The 21668-nt window shown below is 41.1% G+C and overlaps 1 protein-coding gene across 4 annotated transcripts in view; it reads left to right on the top strand.

Moving 5' to 3' along the window:
- Nucleotides 1-21668, top strand: part of cep112 (centrosomal protein 112) — a 182646-nt gene that overhangs the window by 152204 nt on the left and 8774 nt on the right. For 3 of the 4 annotated variants that reach the window (XM_086093239.1, XM_086093230.1, XM_086093219.1), the window contains 3 exons: nt 10997-11098; nt 12659-12723; nt 15471-16168. In XM_086093239.1, the coding sequence (XP_085949365.1) occupies nt 10997-11098; nt 12659-12723; nt 15471-15474 (171 nt within the window). In that variant the 3' untranslated portion in view covers nt 15475-16168. Of the gene's footprint in view, nt 1-10996; nt 11099-12658; nt 12724-15470; nt 16169-21668 lie in introns of those variants that run through there. The other variant, XR_015096919.1, reaches the window with a different exon arrangement.

Here is a 21668-nt window from a genome sequence, read left to right as displayed (position 1 = left end):
GCCCTGTAATCAGGCTGTGTTTTGACCTTGACACACACTGAGAAGAAAGCACTAATGACTATAGTCGCACAGGAGGCTCTTCTTTGTGGCCCGGTATGTACACCAAAGGCATTCATTCTTTCACCCAGCCCACCCCAGTCCCCCTTCACTGTGATCTGCCTACTGACCCTTGTACACACTTCACACACTCGTCACACAACCTCACTTGTCTGCTCGTCATAAATCTGCACAAAGGTGTCAGCAGTTTTTAGGAGCGTCTGGTCACGGAGCCAGTCCTGAAGGCGCTACATGTCCTTTCTTCAGATTTTGCAAGAATGATGAGCACCCATGCGGGTCTTTTGATCTCCAACACTGTTTTCATGTTTACATTTGTGAATTTTCGCCTCATGTAGAAGCAGACTGTGAGAATTGCGTCGAACCCAAAAGTCAACTGCTCAGTGTGAGGCCTGGTGCACACAGACCACCAATTGGGTTGGTTTTGTCTCAGTTTTGCCCCTTCCCAACCAAGGACGGCAAACACCAGCTTATTGTATGTTTTACAAAGTTATCCTAAAAGATTATCCTGGGATCTGAGGTGTTACGAGTGCATTTGTTCTGACAATAGGGTCAGAAATAGGTCAGCACTGACAGTCATAAAGTGAATGGGATACGATTTGTACACATTGTAATATGTTGTATTTAGTGTTGTTCCGATACCATTAATTCCGACACTAATATAGGACTTTGGATGCAGCATCTTGTGTCTTGCTCATGCACGACATTCACTGATGTGTGACATGTTCACTGCATGCCGAGCTAACATATCCTATTGGCCCTTGAATGCTCTGAACCAATTGCAGGACAGCTTTTTCATGTTGAGAAAAAAATATATATTTTGGTATCGGCATTAGCCGATACTGCCAAGCTGGGTATCAGAATCGGTATCCGGGGCCAAAAAACGGTATCACAATAGTAGTTGTAGTAAACAATATCATATACATGTTGCAATGAACGGTTCCTTGAATCAATACATATTAACCAAGTATTTCATTGATTTTTTTTATTGCACACTGAAAGTCTTCCCAGCTGGTATATGACTTCATTAAGCCACGTTTTTTTTCTTCCTGATTCATAAAATGTTTTGATTCATTTGGATTATGCCGTCACGTTGCATTGCTGGCTTTTGTTGGAAGCGACGGGAGGATGGCTTAGACCTGTTTTGGTTCTCCAGAGATGCGTTTTTACACGAAAAAGATGGAGACGTGCAACGACACCTGCTACCGATCGAATGCCATTCAGAAAAGAGAAAGAAATAGGAAACAGCTCAAATATGTTAACAGACTTTATAACGCTTATTCCAATGGGGCTTTATTATATCCCATTTCAGCAGCAAACAATTTGCTGTGGCACTCTGTTGGTGCGTTCTGTCACACTTGATTTGCTCATAACTCCTCACTTTTTTTTTCTCTTCCGCGCTCTGATATAAATAGCAGCGACTGGGGTTAGCATCAAGACGCTAGCCGAAAGGACTTGCCCGCTACTACGCATTAGCTTCGCTGCCAATAAATGAGCAGTGACGCATTATGTCATCGGAGCACTGGGCATAACACAACATTTGGTAATTTCAATAAGAAAATGCAGACAATTCATAAGAGTTGGCAGCTCTGAAGATGGCAAATCTCACTCCTCGCGTGTGTCACCACATTTCAGTTTAAGCTAGCTTGTCAGTATAACACAATCGGACTTTGTATTCTTGTTCGTGTCTACAACATCAGCCAAATTACGAGGCTTGTTTTGCGTGTCTTTTCTGTATTAAATATATGTTCTTGGCTTTTGTGTACTGTGAGACTGCTTCAATTAAACAAGCGAGCAACTTACTGACAGCTCATCATCGACAGCTTCAGAGTGAAGACGACCCCTTTAGTCCAATGACGTCACGCATGCACAGGGTCGAAAAAGGGGGCGGTGCCAGTGAGCTGTCATGACTTGAAAATTTCACAAAAATGTGCTGAAACATGCTTTTAGGGTAACTTTTCTCATGTCTTCTTACACTTGAAATATTAAACGTCTACAATATTCAAAACCAAAAGTGCGTGGAAACCGACAACGTGAATTGTGACGTGCAGTGGAATGTAGCCAGTTAAAGAGCGACCATCATTCCGTCCACACGTTTCTTCATCCATGTCGTGTCTTGTCTTTCCAGGCTGTTGCTATGTTTTTTGTTTTGCTGAATCACTTTGAGTCGAGATCAACGGTGATACAAAATCTTTGTGTGTTGAGATTATGGGAGCACACCACACACAGTACAATCAAACGTGTTAAATGCCTTCTTTTTTTTATCTCCACGTGTGGGGTCTATAACGTAACAACAATCTCTGATGAAAAAAAATATTGTGTGTACCAGGCCTTAGGTAGTGACGTCCCATAGTATGGTTGTTGGCATTTAGAGCTAGAAGCATGTTTTTTTTATTATTATTATCAAATTGGTGGTTCGTTCTGTAATCAAGATAATAAATTCCATGACTATTTCCCTCTATAGAAATGATGAATCCAAAACGTGTACATTTATTTGGCAAGCGGTAATAATAATTTTGCTTATTAGTACATGAATCTGTGAAAGGTGGAATTCTTCTGCCGCTTGTTAATCTTTTCCATTGATTGGTTGACTCAAACGTGTCACTTCAGTGTTCTTGTGGAATTTATTATTCCTGGATCAAAACAAGGGGAATGTTAACAGCTGCATCTGAATCACGTAAGGCCCATTATCAATTGAGATACGGTTTTGGTTCTCAGATTGAAATGTCCACAGTTCCATATGAAGTCATAACAATCACACCCTTGTAGTCAAAGCTATGTGTGGCATCATAGATGCTCCTGTAGTCAAAATTCAATCTGGCCTTGTGAGCCTCAAGGCTGGAACACAAAACGGTTACTAATAGTGAAACAACAACAACAAGGGTAAATAAAGTGAGGAAAAAAGGAATAGCGCTTTCTGTCAGCACGCCGTATCGACTTGCGTTCAATCATCTTCTTTAATTCATTGACACCGGAATTCCTTAATACCTTCCAGCCATGTGTTTTCCAGCCTCTCTTGCAGCTTTATTGTAACTCCATGTCTTCAAGGAATATGTTTACGATTTTTTTCCCCTTCTTTTGTCTACCGGAACTGCCTGTCCGTCTTAAGTCCTTCGTCTTTGCTTGGTGGCCGTCCTTCTCTTCACTTGTCATTGCAGCCGTGACGTCAACACGCCCCACCATATAAATGCGTGCCACAAATGATTATTTATCATAAACCCCACACAATGATAGCCTATCTTTGTAATCTGCTGCGGGAATCATTAAAAAATGCCTTTTCGCACGGACTTCAAAATGGTAGCACAGCAGCTCATTCGGTTTCCGTATCCCTTGAAGACGATCTACAGTTCCTTGTTCTGCGGCCCGTTCTGTCAGATATTTTGAAGCAATGGTTGATTATGGGGTTCAACAATACATGGGCCCAGTCTGAATTTAGAGTTGTGCACCTTCATTGTAGTACAATATAGGATTTTCCGTTTAAATATTCATTCCCACAGAGCTCTGTTTGTATGTGTTGTTGGTTTGTAATTACCGTAACATCTGGTCCGTGAGATTTTTCTAATGTGAAATGGGTGCCTTGAATCAACAAAGTGGGGAAAACACCATGTTAGTTCCCACACCCTCAGCCAGATCTGAAGCCACTTTTTTTTTCCTTTTTTTTTTTTTTTCGGAGAGCTCAGTTCATTCGGTAATTTTACCGATTTGACATGCCATCATCATTGCTCTCTTTTTTTGAAAGCCACTTTTAATCTTAGCCAACCTTTTTTTTTTTTTTAAGTTCTTTCGGTAAAGCATCTTTCAAATCGCTGCTCAGTGAACTCCAACTCACAACTTTGTGAGTGGCGTCACTTTTGATGTACCGCCTTGTTCCTGACAAGGTTTTGTGTCACTTATTCTGCAAAAAATGTCTTCCTGGCAACGGCTTACACACACCTTCATTAGCATACATCAACCTTCCCGACAACGTGAGAAACTTCACTTGAATGTTGAAAGTGGTGCGGGCTTGTTCCTTTCCGCTGGCAGCTGTCAAAAAACGGCGCGTGACAGTAGCGACGGGGCACCACCATCTGAGGACTATATTTAGATGAAATGTTGTAATTTCAGGATGACTGAGCGGGGAAAATGACTGCCGCTCGTCATAGCAGTCTTCAAAACAATCGCAGTCGCGCACTTGATCAGGAACTTTAGCTACGTTTTAAAAAAGGGCTGCAGTCGAAATCTCGGAGTTGACTGCTTCAGGAAATGGCATTAAACTTGTTTTGTTTTGGCTTGATCCAAAAGTCTTATCATAAAGTATCAAAAATTAGTCTTGATTTTACATGAGTGCAGTTTAGTCTAGTCCAGTGGTTCTTAACCTTGTAAGAAGCTCTAAACCCCACCAGTTTCCTATGCGCATTCACCGAACCCTTCTTTATTGAAAAATAAAAATATGTTTCTCCCTTCAGGTAGAGGGTTTACTGGTGAAAAAATGCACAGGGAAAGTAGCCTTTTCATCGAATCAGGCTATCTTCACTTTGAATTCAGAAAGAAGTGTTGTGCTGTATTCCCCATCTCCGTGCAACTTAAGGAAGTGCTCCTTTAGTTGTGTTAGATAGCTAGTTGTGCTGGACTAGAATTGCTCAACTTGGCTTTGCAAATCATGCTGTTAAGACGCCGACTCTCAACACTAAACTCAACTATATATTTATAGAACACTTTAAAATAACAGCAGATACAATGAAAACAGCAGAGGCCCCAGAGTTGAACCCTGTGGAACACCATGCATTCTGTTATACTGCACATGTGAATTCATATTGCACATCTTCGTCCAACCACTTTCTTTTTTGCACAACATAGCATGAAAGGATTGCAATAATAAAGAAAGTCGACTACTGAGCGCACCAAATTCCCTGCAGCGCAGATAGGCCAATCGGGGCGTATCATCACGAGTCATTTGTCGGTTGTGTGTCTTGACCTCCACCAAACCCCTGGTCAAATCCAGGTTATGAGCAGAGGTGGTTAGAGTAACCAAAAATTGCACTCAAGTAAGAGAAGCGTTACTTCAAAATAACGTTACTCAAGTAAAAGTACAAAGTAGTCACACACAAAAATCACTCAAGTACAAGTAAAAAAGTATTCGCTGAAAAGTACTGAGTAACTATTTGAACACAAAGTCTGATTTATTTTTAAAAACCATGTTATCAGACAGACAAATACATCAAATGATGTGCAAATTCTGGCATCTTCAAATCATAATATAAGATATAATAACTTTTTTAGCTCAAACAACAGTGCAAGCAGACACGTTAGCCCAAGCAGTCAAGCATGCACAACCCATTCACAAATCGTGGCGTAACTCGCTCGGCGCTGCCTCCCAGTCTCATCACCATAAGTGGCAGTTTCTTAAAGCGAACGCACCAAAACATCATCTTTCAGTTGACTCTTTTGAGTTCTCATCATGCCTGACAGTCTTCAACCAGGGCCGCATTTCCTGTTCATAACTTAGCAGTGTGTCCGCGGAAATGCTCCCATGCAGTCAGTCAAGTAAAGCGCTTACCAAAGTCGCACAACATTATTTACAGATTATGAAACTCGGTGCACACAAAAGGCGCACCGCACCTCATTATAAGGCGCGCCATTGATTTTTGAGAAAATGTTAGACTTTTAAGTGCGCTTTATGGCTGTGAAAATACGGTAAATCTAATATATTAATTGGGGGGGGGGGGGGGGGGGGTAATGAATCTAGTGTAACCCAATGTAGTGGAGTTAGAGTCGTGTTTCTTCTTCACACATCTACTCAAGTAAAAGTAAAAAGTATTGTGTGGTAAAACTACTCTTATAAGTACATTTCTTTCAAAAAGTTACTCAAGTAAATGTAACTCGTTACTACCCACCCCGGTTATGAACCACTGGCAGTGGTCTCAGAGTTATGGCTAGCATGTACTTTCATTTCACACAGACTTGCCTTCTGAACGCTTTCAGGTCGTCCTCGTCAGGGGTGGATTTCATTATCAAATCTGCAGCTGTGCTCATATCACTTGTGATGGTTACGCGTTGGTTTTGTACGCGTAAGATAATCAATTAGGTCTCATGTAGTCAGGTTCAAACTGAACTAAAAAATGGACCCATCCCTGTGACTGGCTGAGGTTAAAAGTCAGACATTCCTAGTTGCAACATGCTTTTGATTTATATGGCTAAGAAATGTGTCTTTTAACAAATACTGAAAACTAAGAAAAACAAAAATGCAATCTTTGTTGGTGGAAGAGGCAAACAAGCATATGAATGACATACAGAAAAAAAAATTGAATTATTTTGGTAATGCAATTGTTTGTTTCTATTGTGCCTGGTGATGGTTAGCATGACTGGCTGCCAAGAGCATCAATCACATTTAATTATATGATAGTACTTGGGGTTTTTATTTCTATTGTGCACAGTGGAAGTGATCATTAATGATTGGCAAAATAACAATCGGCATGAATTACAGTGCCGACGCGACCTTTCATATTTCGACTTGGTTTCGCTCATAAAATTTGATAACATTATGACTTACAAGGAAGGAACCCATAACAGTAACTTTGATGTGTTGTTTCTCTACGAATCGAGTTAAATTTTTACTCTTCAAGGTGGCGAATATTAATAATCACCTTGCAAGAAAGCATCACATCACAGTAATCGAGTGTCACATCGGGACCGAGGCTGCTTCGAAGCTTGCCAACGTGGGGGAAGAACGTCGTAACAATGAAAACAACACCCTCTTGTCATTGGAAAAGCATCCAATAAAAACGTCAACGAACATTTTAAAATAGAGAATGGAAAATGTTTGTGATTATGAACTTCCCCATCAGGTTACTGTAATGTTGGTGTGACGTGAGGTGCAAAAAAAGTCCCACAATGTTCTACAACCATTCTCTGTTAGCCTAGCATATGATAATTCCACCGCAGGAGTGCTGCTATTAAAAAAAGGCTGCTTTATCCACCCACATTCATTGCATAGTTAACTATGGTTTAGGTTTAGCAGGATATACTCAGAGAAATGCGTCACTGGAAAATCCTTGGTCTGTCGAAAAAAGTGGTCACTTTTTTTTTTATCTTGTTGCGCAAAGGTTGAATGGAGGCATATTTTTGTTTAACACGTTTTCTGTCCAAGTGGAAACAAAATTGAAATGAACTCTAAGTAAAATACATTTAGCATATAACAATAAAAGTCGAAACTGGAGTGAGTCTTCGTCATTGAACCACGCGTCAAAACAACAACCCGCAGGTAACCATGGTGACCCGTTTTGATTGTCTCAATTATTTAAACCATAAGGAATTAAAATGATGTTGATGACTGAGGATCACACAAATGGAGGATATAAAAAAAAAGTCTACATACTCCAGTTGTTTTTTTGTTTCGTTCCAAGAGACGCAACAATAAACAGCGGAGATTTTTGCACAATTGTGTTTTATAATCAAGGATCTGGCTGTGTTCATAATTAACCAATCAAAGCTCTTGTTAAATGGCAGTCAACATTCACCTGCCACCATTTCAAGTGAATTTGATTAACCTCAAATGAAGTTCAGCCGTTCCAGTTAGCTTTTCATGGGGATTTTTTTCTTTTTTTATGATTGACCTTTTGTCTCACTGTTTAATCTCACAAAATCTGGCATTGGAACAGGATTGTGTATCTGACCACTGTATTGCTATGCTAGCTTCTAATGCTACAAGCAGAGTTCTTTGGAACTTTTTTGATCATCAACCAATGTGACTGATGACTCTCTAAAGTTACCAGCCAGTCATTTTTTTAAACCTTAGCTCCACTGTTTTAATCGACCTCCCTCACACTATCTACCTATCACACTGGTTGCACTCTAGACGATAGTGTGATATACTGCGCAGCCACTAGGCATATTTAATGTCATTATTTAATGTATTACACTCCACCGCCTCCATTTTGTTCCAGCGCTCCATTTTTATAGCCACTTTCAGTCCCGTTACCACGGCCGACAGCAACATGCCGAAAAGTAAATCCATTCGTCCTCGTTGTTCGTATTTTGACCGTTGCGTTTAACGCCGCGCGGTTTTCCTAGTATTCATATCCCCAAAGTCGAGCATGTACCCTGCAGTGGAAATAGCGGCTTGAGTGAGCTGCTTTATGTTGGGATCATTTCAAGTGGGGGTCCGCTTTGAAGTGCTTCCCAATCCTTCGTATTGTGCCCGCGAAGATTAATTAGCCAAAGCCATAACAATCAGTTAAATCCACAACAGGAAAATTATTTTGGGAAAAGCAGTCTCTTTCACTCATGCGCTCTTCACTTGAAAGACCTGACTGATGAAAGGGGGATTTTGGCTGTCAAACACATGCTGACCATTTACACAATTAGTCACCTTTTACCTTGACTTACGAGGGTCCCATCTTCAAGGTTTTTTGAACTGCGAGTGCCCACCTGGTTAAGTTGACTTTTTTTTTTTAACTACTTTATTTCTTTACATCATAGATGACAAACTCCGGTCCTGGAGGGCCGCAGTCCTGCAGGTTTTGGATGTTTCCGTTCTCCAACACAGCTGATATATGATCAGCTCATCAGCAAGCTCTGCATAAGCCTGATAACGATCCTGTTGATTTGAATCGGCTTGTGTGAGGGAAACCTCCAAAACCTGCAAGACTGCTGCCCTATGCTTTACATTCTCTTTTGTTTCATTGTTCAACTATGCAGTGATATTTTTACATTCATTCATTCACGAGCAGCCATTTTCAAAGCATGGTCCCGTATTCCATTAATATATTGCCAAGCATTTTCACCGATCATACAAGACCCACAGAATATTGTTTGTGACACTATAAGCACCAAACTGAACAAAAGTGTAGACACTCTTCATTCACTAGAAGAAAACTGTTGTTTCCAGTTTGTAGCTATCAGCAGCAGAACGTGCGTTGGTTTCACCAAAAAACACAATTTTCGGACCCAAAAGCAAAGACAATAAAGTAGTAGCACATCGTCCTTTCTTACATCCATCCATCATCTACCGCTTATCTGGGGTCGGGTCGCGGGGGCAGCAGCTGTAGCAGGGAAGCCCAGACTCCCCTCTCCCCAGCCACTTCAGCCAGCTCCTCCGACGGGATCCCAAGGCGTTCCCAGGCCAGCCGAGAAAGGTAGTCTCTCCAGCGTGTCCTGGGTCGTCCTCGGGCCTCCCGCCGGTGCGACATGCCCGGAACACCTCACCAGGGAGGCGTCCAGGAGGCATCCGAACAGATGCCCGAGCCACCTCAACTGGTTCCTCTCAACGCTTCTTTCTTACACCTCAAACTATAATTTAAAAACAAGGCTTTACCTGAAAAAATAATCACTGACATAGAGATCTAAATCGAACACGTGCCGTGAGCTGTGCTAACTCATCACAAGGCTTGATTGGAACAATTGCTTTTTCACGTGCCGTTTGCCATTCACGACATGAATTGCATCGTCTTTTCACACTTCCCACTATCTACTCTGACATAAACTCCGTTTATACTTTCTACCGTGCATATCTTTACTCGGGGTCTGACTTCCAACATGTTGGCATTTCTCTCCCTCATAGTGGATGTGACAAAGTGAGATTTTTACTTTTCATATTCAACTTTCGAGCTGTGCTTATCACATTACAATTCATTTCAGTGGGGAATATTGATTTCATGTTGAAGTGGCCAACACTTGGCAATTCCAAATAACAAGAATGTGCCGTGGGAGTTGGTCCGCGCATGTCATTCGTCAGACCTGTGCTCTTAATTGCAAAAAATCCCTGACTCAGCAATTGGATTGACGCCGCAGATGCTTTTATAGCTCAAACCCTGTGTTTGTGCGCTCTGCTGCTATATGCGAACCCTGGCGAGCTTTCCATTCATGTGTGTTTGTCGGTTTGAAAGCCGTTCTCAGCTTCTATAATCAGACTATGGTTTGGTCGGCGTGTAATTTAGCCCCAGACAGACTTCCTCCAGTTCCTCCCTCCCCCGGCGGAGATGTTAGCGAGCGAACTCGCCAGAGAGCCTCCGACGCCGCCGCCACATTGATGCGTTCTTGTGCAAATGCGCCGTGTCATAGAGTTAGCGACGCTTAGACGTGAGCAGCCAGCAGGGGGTGTTGTGCCGGCCTGTGCCGGGACCCCCTGTGGTGATGTGAATGCGCTCTGACAGTTGAGGAAGCACTCTGAGCTATGAATAGAGTGGGAATGCCTCGTGTGCGTGTGGGGGGGCCATCAAAAGTAGTGCTTTGACATATCTGTTCCAGGTACAGTGCTACCTTGACTTCATTCAAGTCAATCAACTGAGCCCATCTGACCCAAAAACACAATCTACTTCTAACAAAAGCACTAGTGAGAGTATGTGAAAAGTTACTGAGAACTTATATAAGCCGCGTTTCCATCGCAGGACGTTCAGGTATGGCGAGGGGGAGGAACCGTCCTCTCAGCCGGCCCGCTTGTGGCGGTGTCCCCACTGCGGAGTACGACCCATTTCGCCACGTCGCGAGTTTGGATCGACACGTAAACGCCGTGCGACGGTTTCTCCCGTGACGTCACCCAAGCACCGCGTGACGAAAATCACGAAGATTGGTTGCTGTTTTTCCCAGCTTTTTATTTAATGTACTTGGCGTGGATGGAGGGTTTGAGTGAGGGGAGACGGCGTCGAGATGAAGAATTTGAAAAGGCTAACAGTAGAGTGGAACGAAAATAGATTTTTGTGGAAGAGAATGCATCATCGTCGTAAGATCATTTTTTATACTAAATGATTTTTAGCCAATCAGCACAATTGGAAGTTTATCGGACCGGCGGAGTACCTACCTTCGAGTAAGACCTCCGCTCGTCCCCGTAAGTTCCTGTAAATGTGGCCCGGATGGGAAGGCTCCTGCGGTGGAAACGCGGCTATGCATTCTAACGAGAGGCTTTTTCTCGTTCCTGCGTTTTCTTATGCTCTTTGGTCCTTTGACGTTCCTGCACATGCATCCTCAGGTCACCGCAGTGCGTCAGGAGTGCGAGGAGAAGATTAAAGGTCTGATTCCCGCCGAGCTGAGGCAGGAACTGGAGGACACCATCACGTCACTCAAAACTCAGGTGGTCACTTCCGTCTTTTATTTATTTTTAGTTCAAACCACACATTTCTGATGTTTCGCTCTCAAGTGGGACAATTTGTGTATATTTTTTAAATGCAACAAAACAGATCAGATCAAAATCAGGCCTTTCAAATGTCCAAAAAGTACTATATGTATCGGATATCAGCCAATGTGAGTTGTGTTTTCAGTGTGCACGATAAACTTAAAAAAAATTATTATATGTATTCTATTGCTATTGCTCTCACTAGTTTTACCACAAGTACACAAGTAGTGTCTATTTTACACAGGAAAGAAAATATAACAGAATCGAAGCAAATAAAAGCTTTCAATGTGGGCATCACCAGCCGCCTTTCACAGGCCAAAAACCAAATGCCGCAATTCGCCGTGTCACGCATTTGGCAGAATGCGTCGCATATCTGCGGCGCGCTTGCGCTCAGTCGTGCCTTTTTTTTAAACACGTGTGGAATTCTACATCAAACATATGCTGGTATGTTTGCGCAGTTCCCTTAAATTGCAATAAAGCCCTTTCATGTTGTCAACATTGACATAATATGACTGAATTGAACTAAGGATTCGTTTCATCTGCGTCGATGCCGCAGGAAGTTATGTCATTGTCCATTCCACCATCACTGTCGGTCGTAAAACCTTTATGAACATTATTATCCTATGTAACATTGTAACATCTTGAGTGTCATCCAAGTGTGAAAGAAAGTGAAGTTGTCAGGTGACATACGCTGCTGAGCCAAAAGCGTATACATTTTGTCACCATGTTGTTGTTGTAAGCTTTAAGAGACCATAAAAGGAAAGTTTCAATAAGCGTCCAATTTATCTGTTATCAAAATGTTTTTCTGCCAGATGTCAGAATTGGCATCAGCCTAAAACAATCCACATTGGTTGGGCCCTATTTTTAGCATTTATATTTTACAAAAAAATATTATTTTCTTGAAGTAAAAACTCGTAACTTGCACTTGAACATATGAATGGATTTCAATTCATTTCAATGGGGATTTCATGTATAAGAATCTGAAGGCCTTGGAGCTCATCTCTGTTGTTTGCTATCCTAGCTTGCCAAATGTAACGCTAGATCTTTACTGATGCCCCCTGCCGACACCCCCCGCGCGCCTCGTCTCAGAAAGGAATGTTCCCCTGAGCTCCAGTCGGAACAATACAATTCTTTAGGAGGCGTGCTCATGCGCTGCCAGGCTCTACGTGCCGCCGTGTAAACGTAGAAGGGGTTTATTTTCACTTTAGCCAGACACTTCATAAATAAACCCCCCCGCCACGTAGCCAAACAAAAGGCTGGCACAGCCCGGCCGCATGTTGCGTCCGAACCTCGGCCAACCTGCATCGTAATCTTCCCTGCCGTTCCCTTGTGCCTTAACCCCTGCGCCCTAATCTCATGACCCTGACCCTTCTGTCCCGACCCCACTGGACTCAACAAGCGAGCCTTTCATCCACCGAGCCTGCTTCATTTACCCCCCACTCCTTCCCCAGCGAAAAGCACAACTCATCCAAAGCATTCTTTTCTAATAAAGGTTGATAACGCGTGTTCATGTTGCAGGTCAATTTCCTTCAGAAGAGGGCCGACTTCCTACAGGAAAGTCTGGATGCATGTCGCAACAAGAGGTTAGTATTAGTTAGGACATACGTTTGCCTGGAAATGTGTGATTTAGCAGTAGTAGTATTCATTAGGGGTGTGCCAAAAAATCGATTCCCTTAAGAATCGCGATTCTCATTCATCCCTTTGTTTGTGTGTGCCTTTATTGGGAGCGCTGTTCATGTTGTACCCGATTTGGCCACTTAGGGGCAGTGTGGTTCCACGCGGTCCGATACACTGTAAAGTTGTAGCCACATTAGAGAGTAGAAGGAAAAAGTCACGGTCAAGTTATTCCAATAAAAGTTGTGGGGGTTTTTTGCAGCGTGGAGCCGTTCTTTTGAGTGATTAAAGTGCACTAATTAGCATTAGCGAGTCAGACTGGAGTAGATCATTACGATTCCTTGAACATCTATAAATTGAAGCAAAAATCATTGTCAATCAAATCATTTTGATATTAAGAAAAAATCGTTCTGAATCGAATCGCACACCCAAAAATCGTAATCAAATCGAATCGTGAGACATTCAAAGATTCCCACCCCTAGTATTCATATTCACGCTCATCACATCCATTTCACCGTTTTATTTGAATCAACTTTGGTGTCTTGTGTTTAGAACCTTACTTGAGATTTTCAATCTGATATCCCATCCCTAAAATTGCATCACGCCAAACCAACTTAGTCACTGAACAAATTCTACTTGTAAGTCAACTTTACACTAATATACTGTATATATTGTCGTGATTGGGTGAAATCATATTACATATTGTTTTTATGCATTAACAAGCAGTTTTGAAGTGTTGAAATGAGCTTGAGAACACGCTGAACTCTCTTGAGAAGTGTGCTAAAACTCCACCCCTTCCCGCTCTCTGCACGAGCCGTGCGGCATTATGTCACCGTAAGATTTAAGGTCTAGCTGCTTTATAATAATAAATCAAAAAGGTTAGTTGAATTACACATGACCACTGGCGGAGCCAAAGGGGAGTCCAGGGTGGCACGTACCCCTGCTCAAATTTGATTGGACCCCGCAGGCGCCAAATGATTGATATATCACGGCACCGGCGCAATGGAGCCGCACGTCTTGCAATGCACAGTAGCTGGCGCTATTTACTACAAAATGTTGAAATCCACCTCACTAAGAGTCTGGAGAAGAAGAATCTCCCGAGTCCAATCAAGATGACATGTTTTTGGCAATGTCGTGTTGGTTTTTCCCGTGAGACGCGACCGATTAAAATAACTTTTACAGTATGTTCAAATAGATTGTTTTGGACGGACATCAATAAGTTAACGTTGTTTTGCAAAAGCTAAATATAAATGCATGAGCTGAATGACGGAAGGCGACGTGAAACGGGAAACAGAACTACGAAGTGGCCTTCCAAATTAAAAGCATAGATTTGAAAAGAAGATATTTAAACATCACACACAAAACAGCTTGAAGAATACTTATCACTAAGTATATAAATGCCCTGACGTTTTTAGTCTAGAATTGAACAACATTAATAATATTATGTGGCTGTAAATAAAGTAGGCAGTAGTACAAGGAACACATTTATTTATTTGTTCATATGATGTGTGGAAAACAAAATGAGGGGACAAAATGTGACTTGTACCTTAAACGGAATAAACTAAACAAGTGTATGCGTTCAAATTTCATTCATGTTGATGATGTTAATTATTTCATAGACATAGAAATGTCCTGCATGCTTAAAATGTACTTAAATATATTTCAACATTTAGAGACTTCGATTGAAATTAATTCATTATGAAACAAATTATTTGGCATAATCATTGCATACCCTGAAATGTAAAATATATATATATATTCAATATGCGGCCGAATCGATTTTTAAACATCAATTTTTTATGGAAATATTCAACAAAAAGTCTTATTTAGGGTTAGGATTCACACATTAAGCATGGAAGAATGTTATATTAATGGAACATTAAGCCTTAATATTTTATTTCAGTGCTGTTCAGACATGAAACAGACTGCAACCTGTTAATGCAGATAAATAAATACACGTCCATACAAATCTTACAGTGTACATGTATAAATTTACTGATTAGCATTTTCTAAATTTGAGTAAAAAAATAAATAATCGCAATAATCAATTTATAGATTCGTATATCGGGATTAACCGGTATTGAATCGAATCGTGACCTATGAATCGTGATACAAATCGAATCGCCAGGTACTAGGCAACTCACACCCCTAATATATATATTTTTGTTTTTTTGTGGTGGTTTTGTGTTGATGTTAGTGCGCAACAGTATATGATGGACGATGCAGTGTTTGCTAAGTCAAGCAAGATGGCGTGTTTTCTTATTCCCTGAAAAGTAGTCATTTTGGAGATGCAAGGATTTTTCCCGACATCGTCGAGATGGAAGTGTATCGGAGTGTGTCAGACGGAACGGAACTTTTACAGACCGGAAGAATAAAGGGCTTTAATCAAAGTTTCCAATATACGCTTGCTGACAATTGCGTTGGTGCACATACTGATTATTATGGGATACTTGTCGACAGCATGCTTTGATTCGCCTCCCATCCATCAGAGCATAAGTACGATTTGTCGTTTACGTAAATGGAGCGAGAAGCCTAATCAAAGCACGCTGCCACTCACGTTCCCGCAAGCATCTCTCAGGATTAGTAAGCTCCTCCTCCTCGCTACTCCAAAGTGAGTCAGATGTTGAGAATCTCAAAGGAAACTTCAGTCCGATTCAGAGAGTTTGTCCCCATGGTGACGTTGTTAAGAAACATGTTTGCTGCTCTTTCTGCCCAGGTAGCCTCAAGCTTGGGACAGCCGGGCCGAGAGACACGGAGACCACCAATCAGATGTGAGCATTGATCGGACTTCCACTTTTTCCACTACATTTTCCTCGTGTTCTGTAAGATCTTTTTATGAGATACGCTCACCAGCCTCAATACTCGGTACGCGTGCACGATCTTATGAGGTCCGATGCAAGAGCTGTATCAATAAGTCAGAAGGTATAAACGTGTGCGCTTGTAAGAACATGTGAGCTCAACATGGCGGGGCTTGTGAACATCACACGACCACGCTCAGAAAAGAGGTGAGCCGTGATTGGTCGGTCGTTATCTGAGCCCTGAGCAACTGTGATGTCATTTCCAGTTGACGGCGAGTGGCAAAATGGCCGCCCCCCTGAGATGGATAGAAACTGGTGGATTTTGTTGCTTCATTCATGTTCCGCAAATACAATATTCATCAGACTGCCATGTTTAGATTTGCGCATACAACATTTTTTTTTTTACTTGACTTCCCCTTTAACTAATCAAACATGTTAGAAAAAAAAAACGTTTTTTTTGTGTACAGAGATTTTTTTAGTTTTTTTTTTTTACCGCCATAATAAAATTTTAAAAATTCAGCAGAGTAGGTCTATACTTGTGTACTTTGTTGGAATGTGTCATTTACGTGTCTGATGAACCATTTTTCTTAATAAAACACATTGCTTCATTTTTCTATTTCTATGGTTGTTGTTTTTGTTTCTTTTGCATTATGTCATTATTTTTGATTTTCCAAATGAATTATTTAGCTGTGAATGTGGAGCTTTTATAAGCATAATGCTACTTTGTGTTGAACTTGATGCTGCCGGCATCTTGCGTAAGCAGCAGCCAACGTTGCTTTGCCTTCCATGCATTCCGTCCATACTTTGTGTCTTGTCAAACGCATATTTCAAAGAGCATAATGGCCTTGTTTTTTTCCACACTTACACCACATGTGCGTGCGTGCGTGTGTGCGAGACCTGCTCTACTGTCTCCAAATGAAACTTGACACCCGCCTTTATTTATGTGATGGCCTTTTTCATTCTGCTGCCTGTGCAGAGTGAGTGATGAGAGTGAAAAAAGAAAAAGAAAGAAAGAATGTCATCTGAGAAAGAGGAATGTAAACGTTAAGCCCTTTTTCTTTAGCATGACCTGAGAGTGACCCTCGACATTTTACAAGAAGCCGTCGTTGCTTGCGTTTATCAGGCAGGACCCAATTTGATACTGTATTTCCTCAAATAGTTCAAATGCCGTTCCACAATGAATCACTCCGCAGTTGAGTAAAGTACAGTATCATGGCACTGTTTGAAAACTTGTAATTTTCTGCTCAACAATTGACTGACAGCAGCGTCGCTCGTTGGAAAACATTTCTACAAATAAAGGCCTCCTCTAAATAAACACCTCTGCAGTCGGGAGGGACGAAATAGAACAGGAAAAAGTGTAGCCGATATGCCTATAATTCTGTCAACCAGTCGAGTAATCACAGTAGTTCGGCCCTTGCGCACACATTTGGCGAAATAAAGACCTCCTCTCACATTTACGCCTCCTTCAAATAAACAGATGAGAACCGGGAAAAAAGTCCTATATTTTGGCACACTGAATGCTAACAAATCTCTCATTACTAATTAGGCTACCATGGCTAGATGAATCCTCACAAAAGAAGTTCTATGACCTCCTCTCCAATAGACGCCTCCTCCAAATCAACGCCTCTGCGGTTGAGACAGGGAAAGTAGTGCATTTTGGCACTGTGGAATGCTTACAATTCTGTCAAAAAAATAATAATAAGTTGCCACACAAGTAGCTGCACCCTTATACAAGCTTTTTTCTTAACTTATTCACTCCCGGCCATTTTCACTGACGCAACCCCCTTCGCTCCCGGCTGTTTTACTGGATTTTGACTGATTTCGCAAGATCCACGGAATATTGTGTTCTATTGCTATAAAAACACGGAACCTACCAAAAGAAAGATTAGAGTCTCTTCTTTCATCAGGAAAACAAATATATTTCTATCCATTTCCGTTTTGCAGCAATTAGCTTTAGAAGTTTCATCATTATTCACAAACCCGTTGAAAACACTGGGGAAAAGAGCTTGTTGCAACATGGTCCGGGTTGATCTCTTATACTCTGCTCCCACCTGCTGGCCGTTTTTTGTAATAACATTGCTTTAAGTGACCTCTTTAGGTCAGAGGCTGCTTCAAAGCCTTCTCTATGCTCTAGCATTTAAAAAACAAAAAAAACCACTTATAAATACGTTTTTGGGACCATGGTAATATTCAAAATAGAACATTTGTATATGTTTTTGGGAGCAAATGAGTTAATAAAGGCCTCCCTCACATATAGTAAATATGCCTTATGCCGTATACAGGGGAAAGTCCAGTATTTTTCGCACGGTGCTAACAAATCAGTCGCCTGATCAGCTGACTCTAGCTCCGCCCTTGCAAGCATTCCTACAAATAAAAGCCTCCGCTCAAATTAACGCCACCTCACATACAATATACAGAAAAAAAGTGCCGCATTCTGGCACTGTTTGAATGCAACAATTACTTGTTGAGCAATACACTGACATCACATCTGGCAGCTCTGTCTTTAAAAAACAACATTTGAACAATTGACTCATTCACTGCCATTGACGGCTATAGACGTCAAAAATTCATTTGAACTATTTCTATTAGTTTAACATTTTTTCCCACTTTTGTTAACAAAAATACGAAAACCTAAAAAATATATATATATATATATTGTACATTTAGAACCGATATAAAATTTGTGATTCATCGTGAGTTAATTTGTGATGTCATGCGATTAATTACAATTACAAACTTGCATCGCCTGACACCCCAAATTTTTTATGTTTTCTTTTGTTATTCATTCACTGCCATTGATGGCTACTAACGTCAAAAAATCATTGAAACTATTTCTATTAGTTAAAAAAAAACAACACTTTTGTTAACAAGAGTATGAAAACCTAGAATTTTTTTTATTGTACATTTAGGACCGATATAACATTTTGATTAATCGTGAGTTAACTAGTGAAGTCATGCGATTAATTACAATTTCAAAATGTAATCGCCTCTTGCCCCTAATTTTTAATTATCTTTTCTTTTCTTTTTTTTTATGAATTTATGGCAGTGAATGAGTTTTAAAGACTTTGCAATTCAGATACAGGTACTCTCTGCTGTTGAGTAATTCTCCAACCTCAGAGCAAATGCAAAACAATGAGCTTTGTTTTTGATGTGACTGAACATTCGCCACTGTGAGTCCTGACAGCCGCTGATTCCTCCCTAATGAGTCTGTCCGCATTTTTTCGGCGATCACGCCCAACGCTCCAGCCGAACCTTGCCTTTAATCTCTCATTTATTACGCTGACAGCTAATTACGATACGATACGATATACTTTTATTTTCCCCGTGGGGAAATTGATTGTCTCCCGCTAAAATAAGCGTGGTAACTGCGCGTTTGTAAATGACAAGGCCTGCTTGTTTCGGTGGACAGGGCGGACCCATTAAGAATGAAAGCAGCCCGCTTATCTCCACATCACAGGGCCGACAGACTGTTACGCATTGGCCGGTCGTCGACGATTATATGCGATTTGTTTTACAGTAGCATGACGCTCAAGGCTGCCCCATGACACTTTAGTGACTCGTGTAGGCCGGTTAGTGCTTTATAGGTCGAGGTCAAAAAGAAAAAGAAAAAAAAAGGCAACATGAAATTGCTTTATGACACACTGTTAATCCAAAATGGAGATTACTTGGTTCATGCGTTTTCCCCTTCAAAGCTGTTTTTTGTTATCAGCATTCTTCTGTTCCTGCGACAAGAGGCCGAGATAAGTCAAGCTGTAAAAAGGAAGTGACACAAGGTCAGGGGTTAGCTTTTTTATTTTATTTATTTTACTTCTTCTTCTTCTTTTTTTTTGCACCACTTGACACTGCCACCTGAATGACATCATCAACGTGCACTTTTTATAGACGTCGCACCTGAGGAGGCCTGCTTTTGCCACCTTGCATAAATAAACCTGTTCAGCCACACATGCGCGACGCTAACACTTGACACTGGCGCTATTTTACTGTCTGCCGTCAACTCTTTTTGTCTGTACGCTGGCTCATGAGATTCTTTGTCGCTATGGTATTTATGGCATGCCATTCTTTTTTCTTCTTTTCCTTTTTCTTTCCCTCCCTTTTTCCCCAGCCTGTCACTCCAGCAGTGAAAAGGATATGCAGCTGTGTGCTCTGAAAGCGGCTTTCGAGGCTATATAGCCTCAGCCGCGAAGGCACAGCAGGTTGTGTCTGTGTAATTGTGCTCGCAATGTTCTGTCTGGCTTTACTTTCAGCTGAGAGGCCAAAGTGGAGGAGAACATATACTTTCATTTTATTATTAATACTACTAGTAGTTGTTGTGGTTGCTGAAGATTTAAAATATCCTAATTGTCATCTACCTTCGTGGAGTAATAATAATGTCATTATTTCAATCCATAGCAGTAGCTTATTCTTTATTTCAGTAGAAGTGGTGGTGCTGCTAGTATTCCATTATTATCTTAGTAGTATTAAAGTAACAGTAATCACTATTGTAGTGTTTTAAGTTGTGATAAGTTATTCAAGTAGTAGTATTTTAGGGCGCACTCACACAAGGGCCATCCCTTCCGTACCGTACTGAAGCCTGATTGATTATTTGATTTTGAGTTGTTTAAATGTATACATTTGCACATTTTTATTTTATTTTAAAATAACAAATGTAATACATTTTGTTTCATTCAAAAGGAACGTGCATAATCATAGTGTTTCAAAGATTTTTATTTGTCTTAATATTATTTACATTTAGATATTTTTCTTGTGTTGTACCAAAAAATAAAACGCCCACCCTAATCGTGATGAATATTTTCTTCATAATCGAGCAGTCCTAATTTTAGTAGCAATATTGATGTGATATCTAATAGCTGTAGTAGTACTTCTACTTTATTGCAATAGCAGTAATGTAATCGTAATATTATATATTACTGACGTCACGGGATCGCAAGCCCGCCCCTCATGTGGGGTCAACTTCCCAGCAGACTCAGCTGTGTTTGTATTGTGTTTACACCAAATGTTCTTTTGTTATTGATGAATGTCACCCCCAACTTCCTCTAACGTTACTTTGTATAAGCAAGACGTATGCAGAAGATTTAGCTCAACACTCTTTGCAGTACATGTACATGTTGAAATGTTTCATTAGTGGAATTGGATTGGATTGGATTACAAACATTTGCCGATAGTGCCCGGACAGGACGACATCGCAATGTATGCTCTGAGACGGACATTCTTGCGTCTTCTGTACTTTTGACTTTCATTGGTTGCTATGTGCATTTATCAATTGTGAATTCGAAGTGAGGAATCTCAGCAAGTTAGCTAGCTGCCCGGCTGCGCTAGCTATGCTAGCTGCGCTAGCATGTTACAACAACAACAACATTGTTGATTGATCACTTATTTTTGTACACTTAAACAACAATTTCAAGTTTTGGGCTGCTGGGAAAGGAAAATAAGAGACCTTAAGGAGGGTATTTTGGAGAGATCTCAAAATCGAACATGTTGACCACCAGATCTATTTTTAGCCAGAGCTCGCCACGGCTAGCAGCTCACATATATCACAATCGCATTATGGTAAAAGCATTTTTACCATCTTACATTGACACTTACCTTATTCAAAATGGTCAGAACACACCTTGGTAGACTTTGTCGGTTGGAAATCCTTTCTATGTATCTTTGCAATTCCGGACACCTCTTTGTCCTTTCCCATTTGACAATCCATGGACCCGTGAACGGCATACAGTACAATGTGGGGCAAATGACGCCGTGTGAATATTATCTAGAGGCTTCGTTTCACATCTTTGTTCGCCCTATTTTTGCACCATTGTGAAGCGGATCGTAAAAATCCGTGATGAATGAACAAATGAATGAATCAAAGTCACTTGTAGTAAGCAACACGAACGCTCCTTCGGCATTTGGTTGCGTTGTCTCGCTGGCCGATAGGTGGGGGTTGGAGACGTCATGTGAATACTATGTATAGAGCAGTGGTTCTCAACCGCGGTCCTCAAGTAGCCCTATCCTGCCTGTTTTCCATGTCTCCCACAGCCAACACAGGTGTTTCAAACAATCAGCTAATCAGCAAGCTCGGCATGAAGCCTGATAACGATCCTCAGCAGTGTTGGCTGAAGAAGACATGGAAAACA

The sequence above is a fragment of the Leptonotus elevatus genome, chromosome 1 (assembly GCF_054856555.1).
Source record: "Leptonotus elevatus isolate MCC_2025b chromosome 1, RoL_Lele_1.0, whole genome shotgun sequence".
NCBI classification, from domain to species: Eukaryota; Metazoa; Chordata; class Actinopteri; order Syngnathiformes; family Syngnathidae; genus Leptonotus; species Leptonotus elevatus.
Note: the sequence above shows the minus strand (reverse complement) of the source record. Positions and strands in the feature narration are given on the sequence as shown.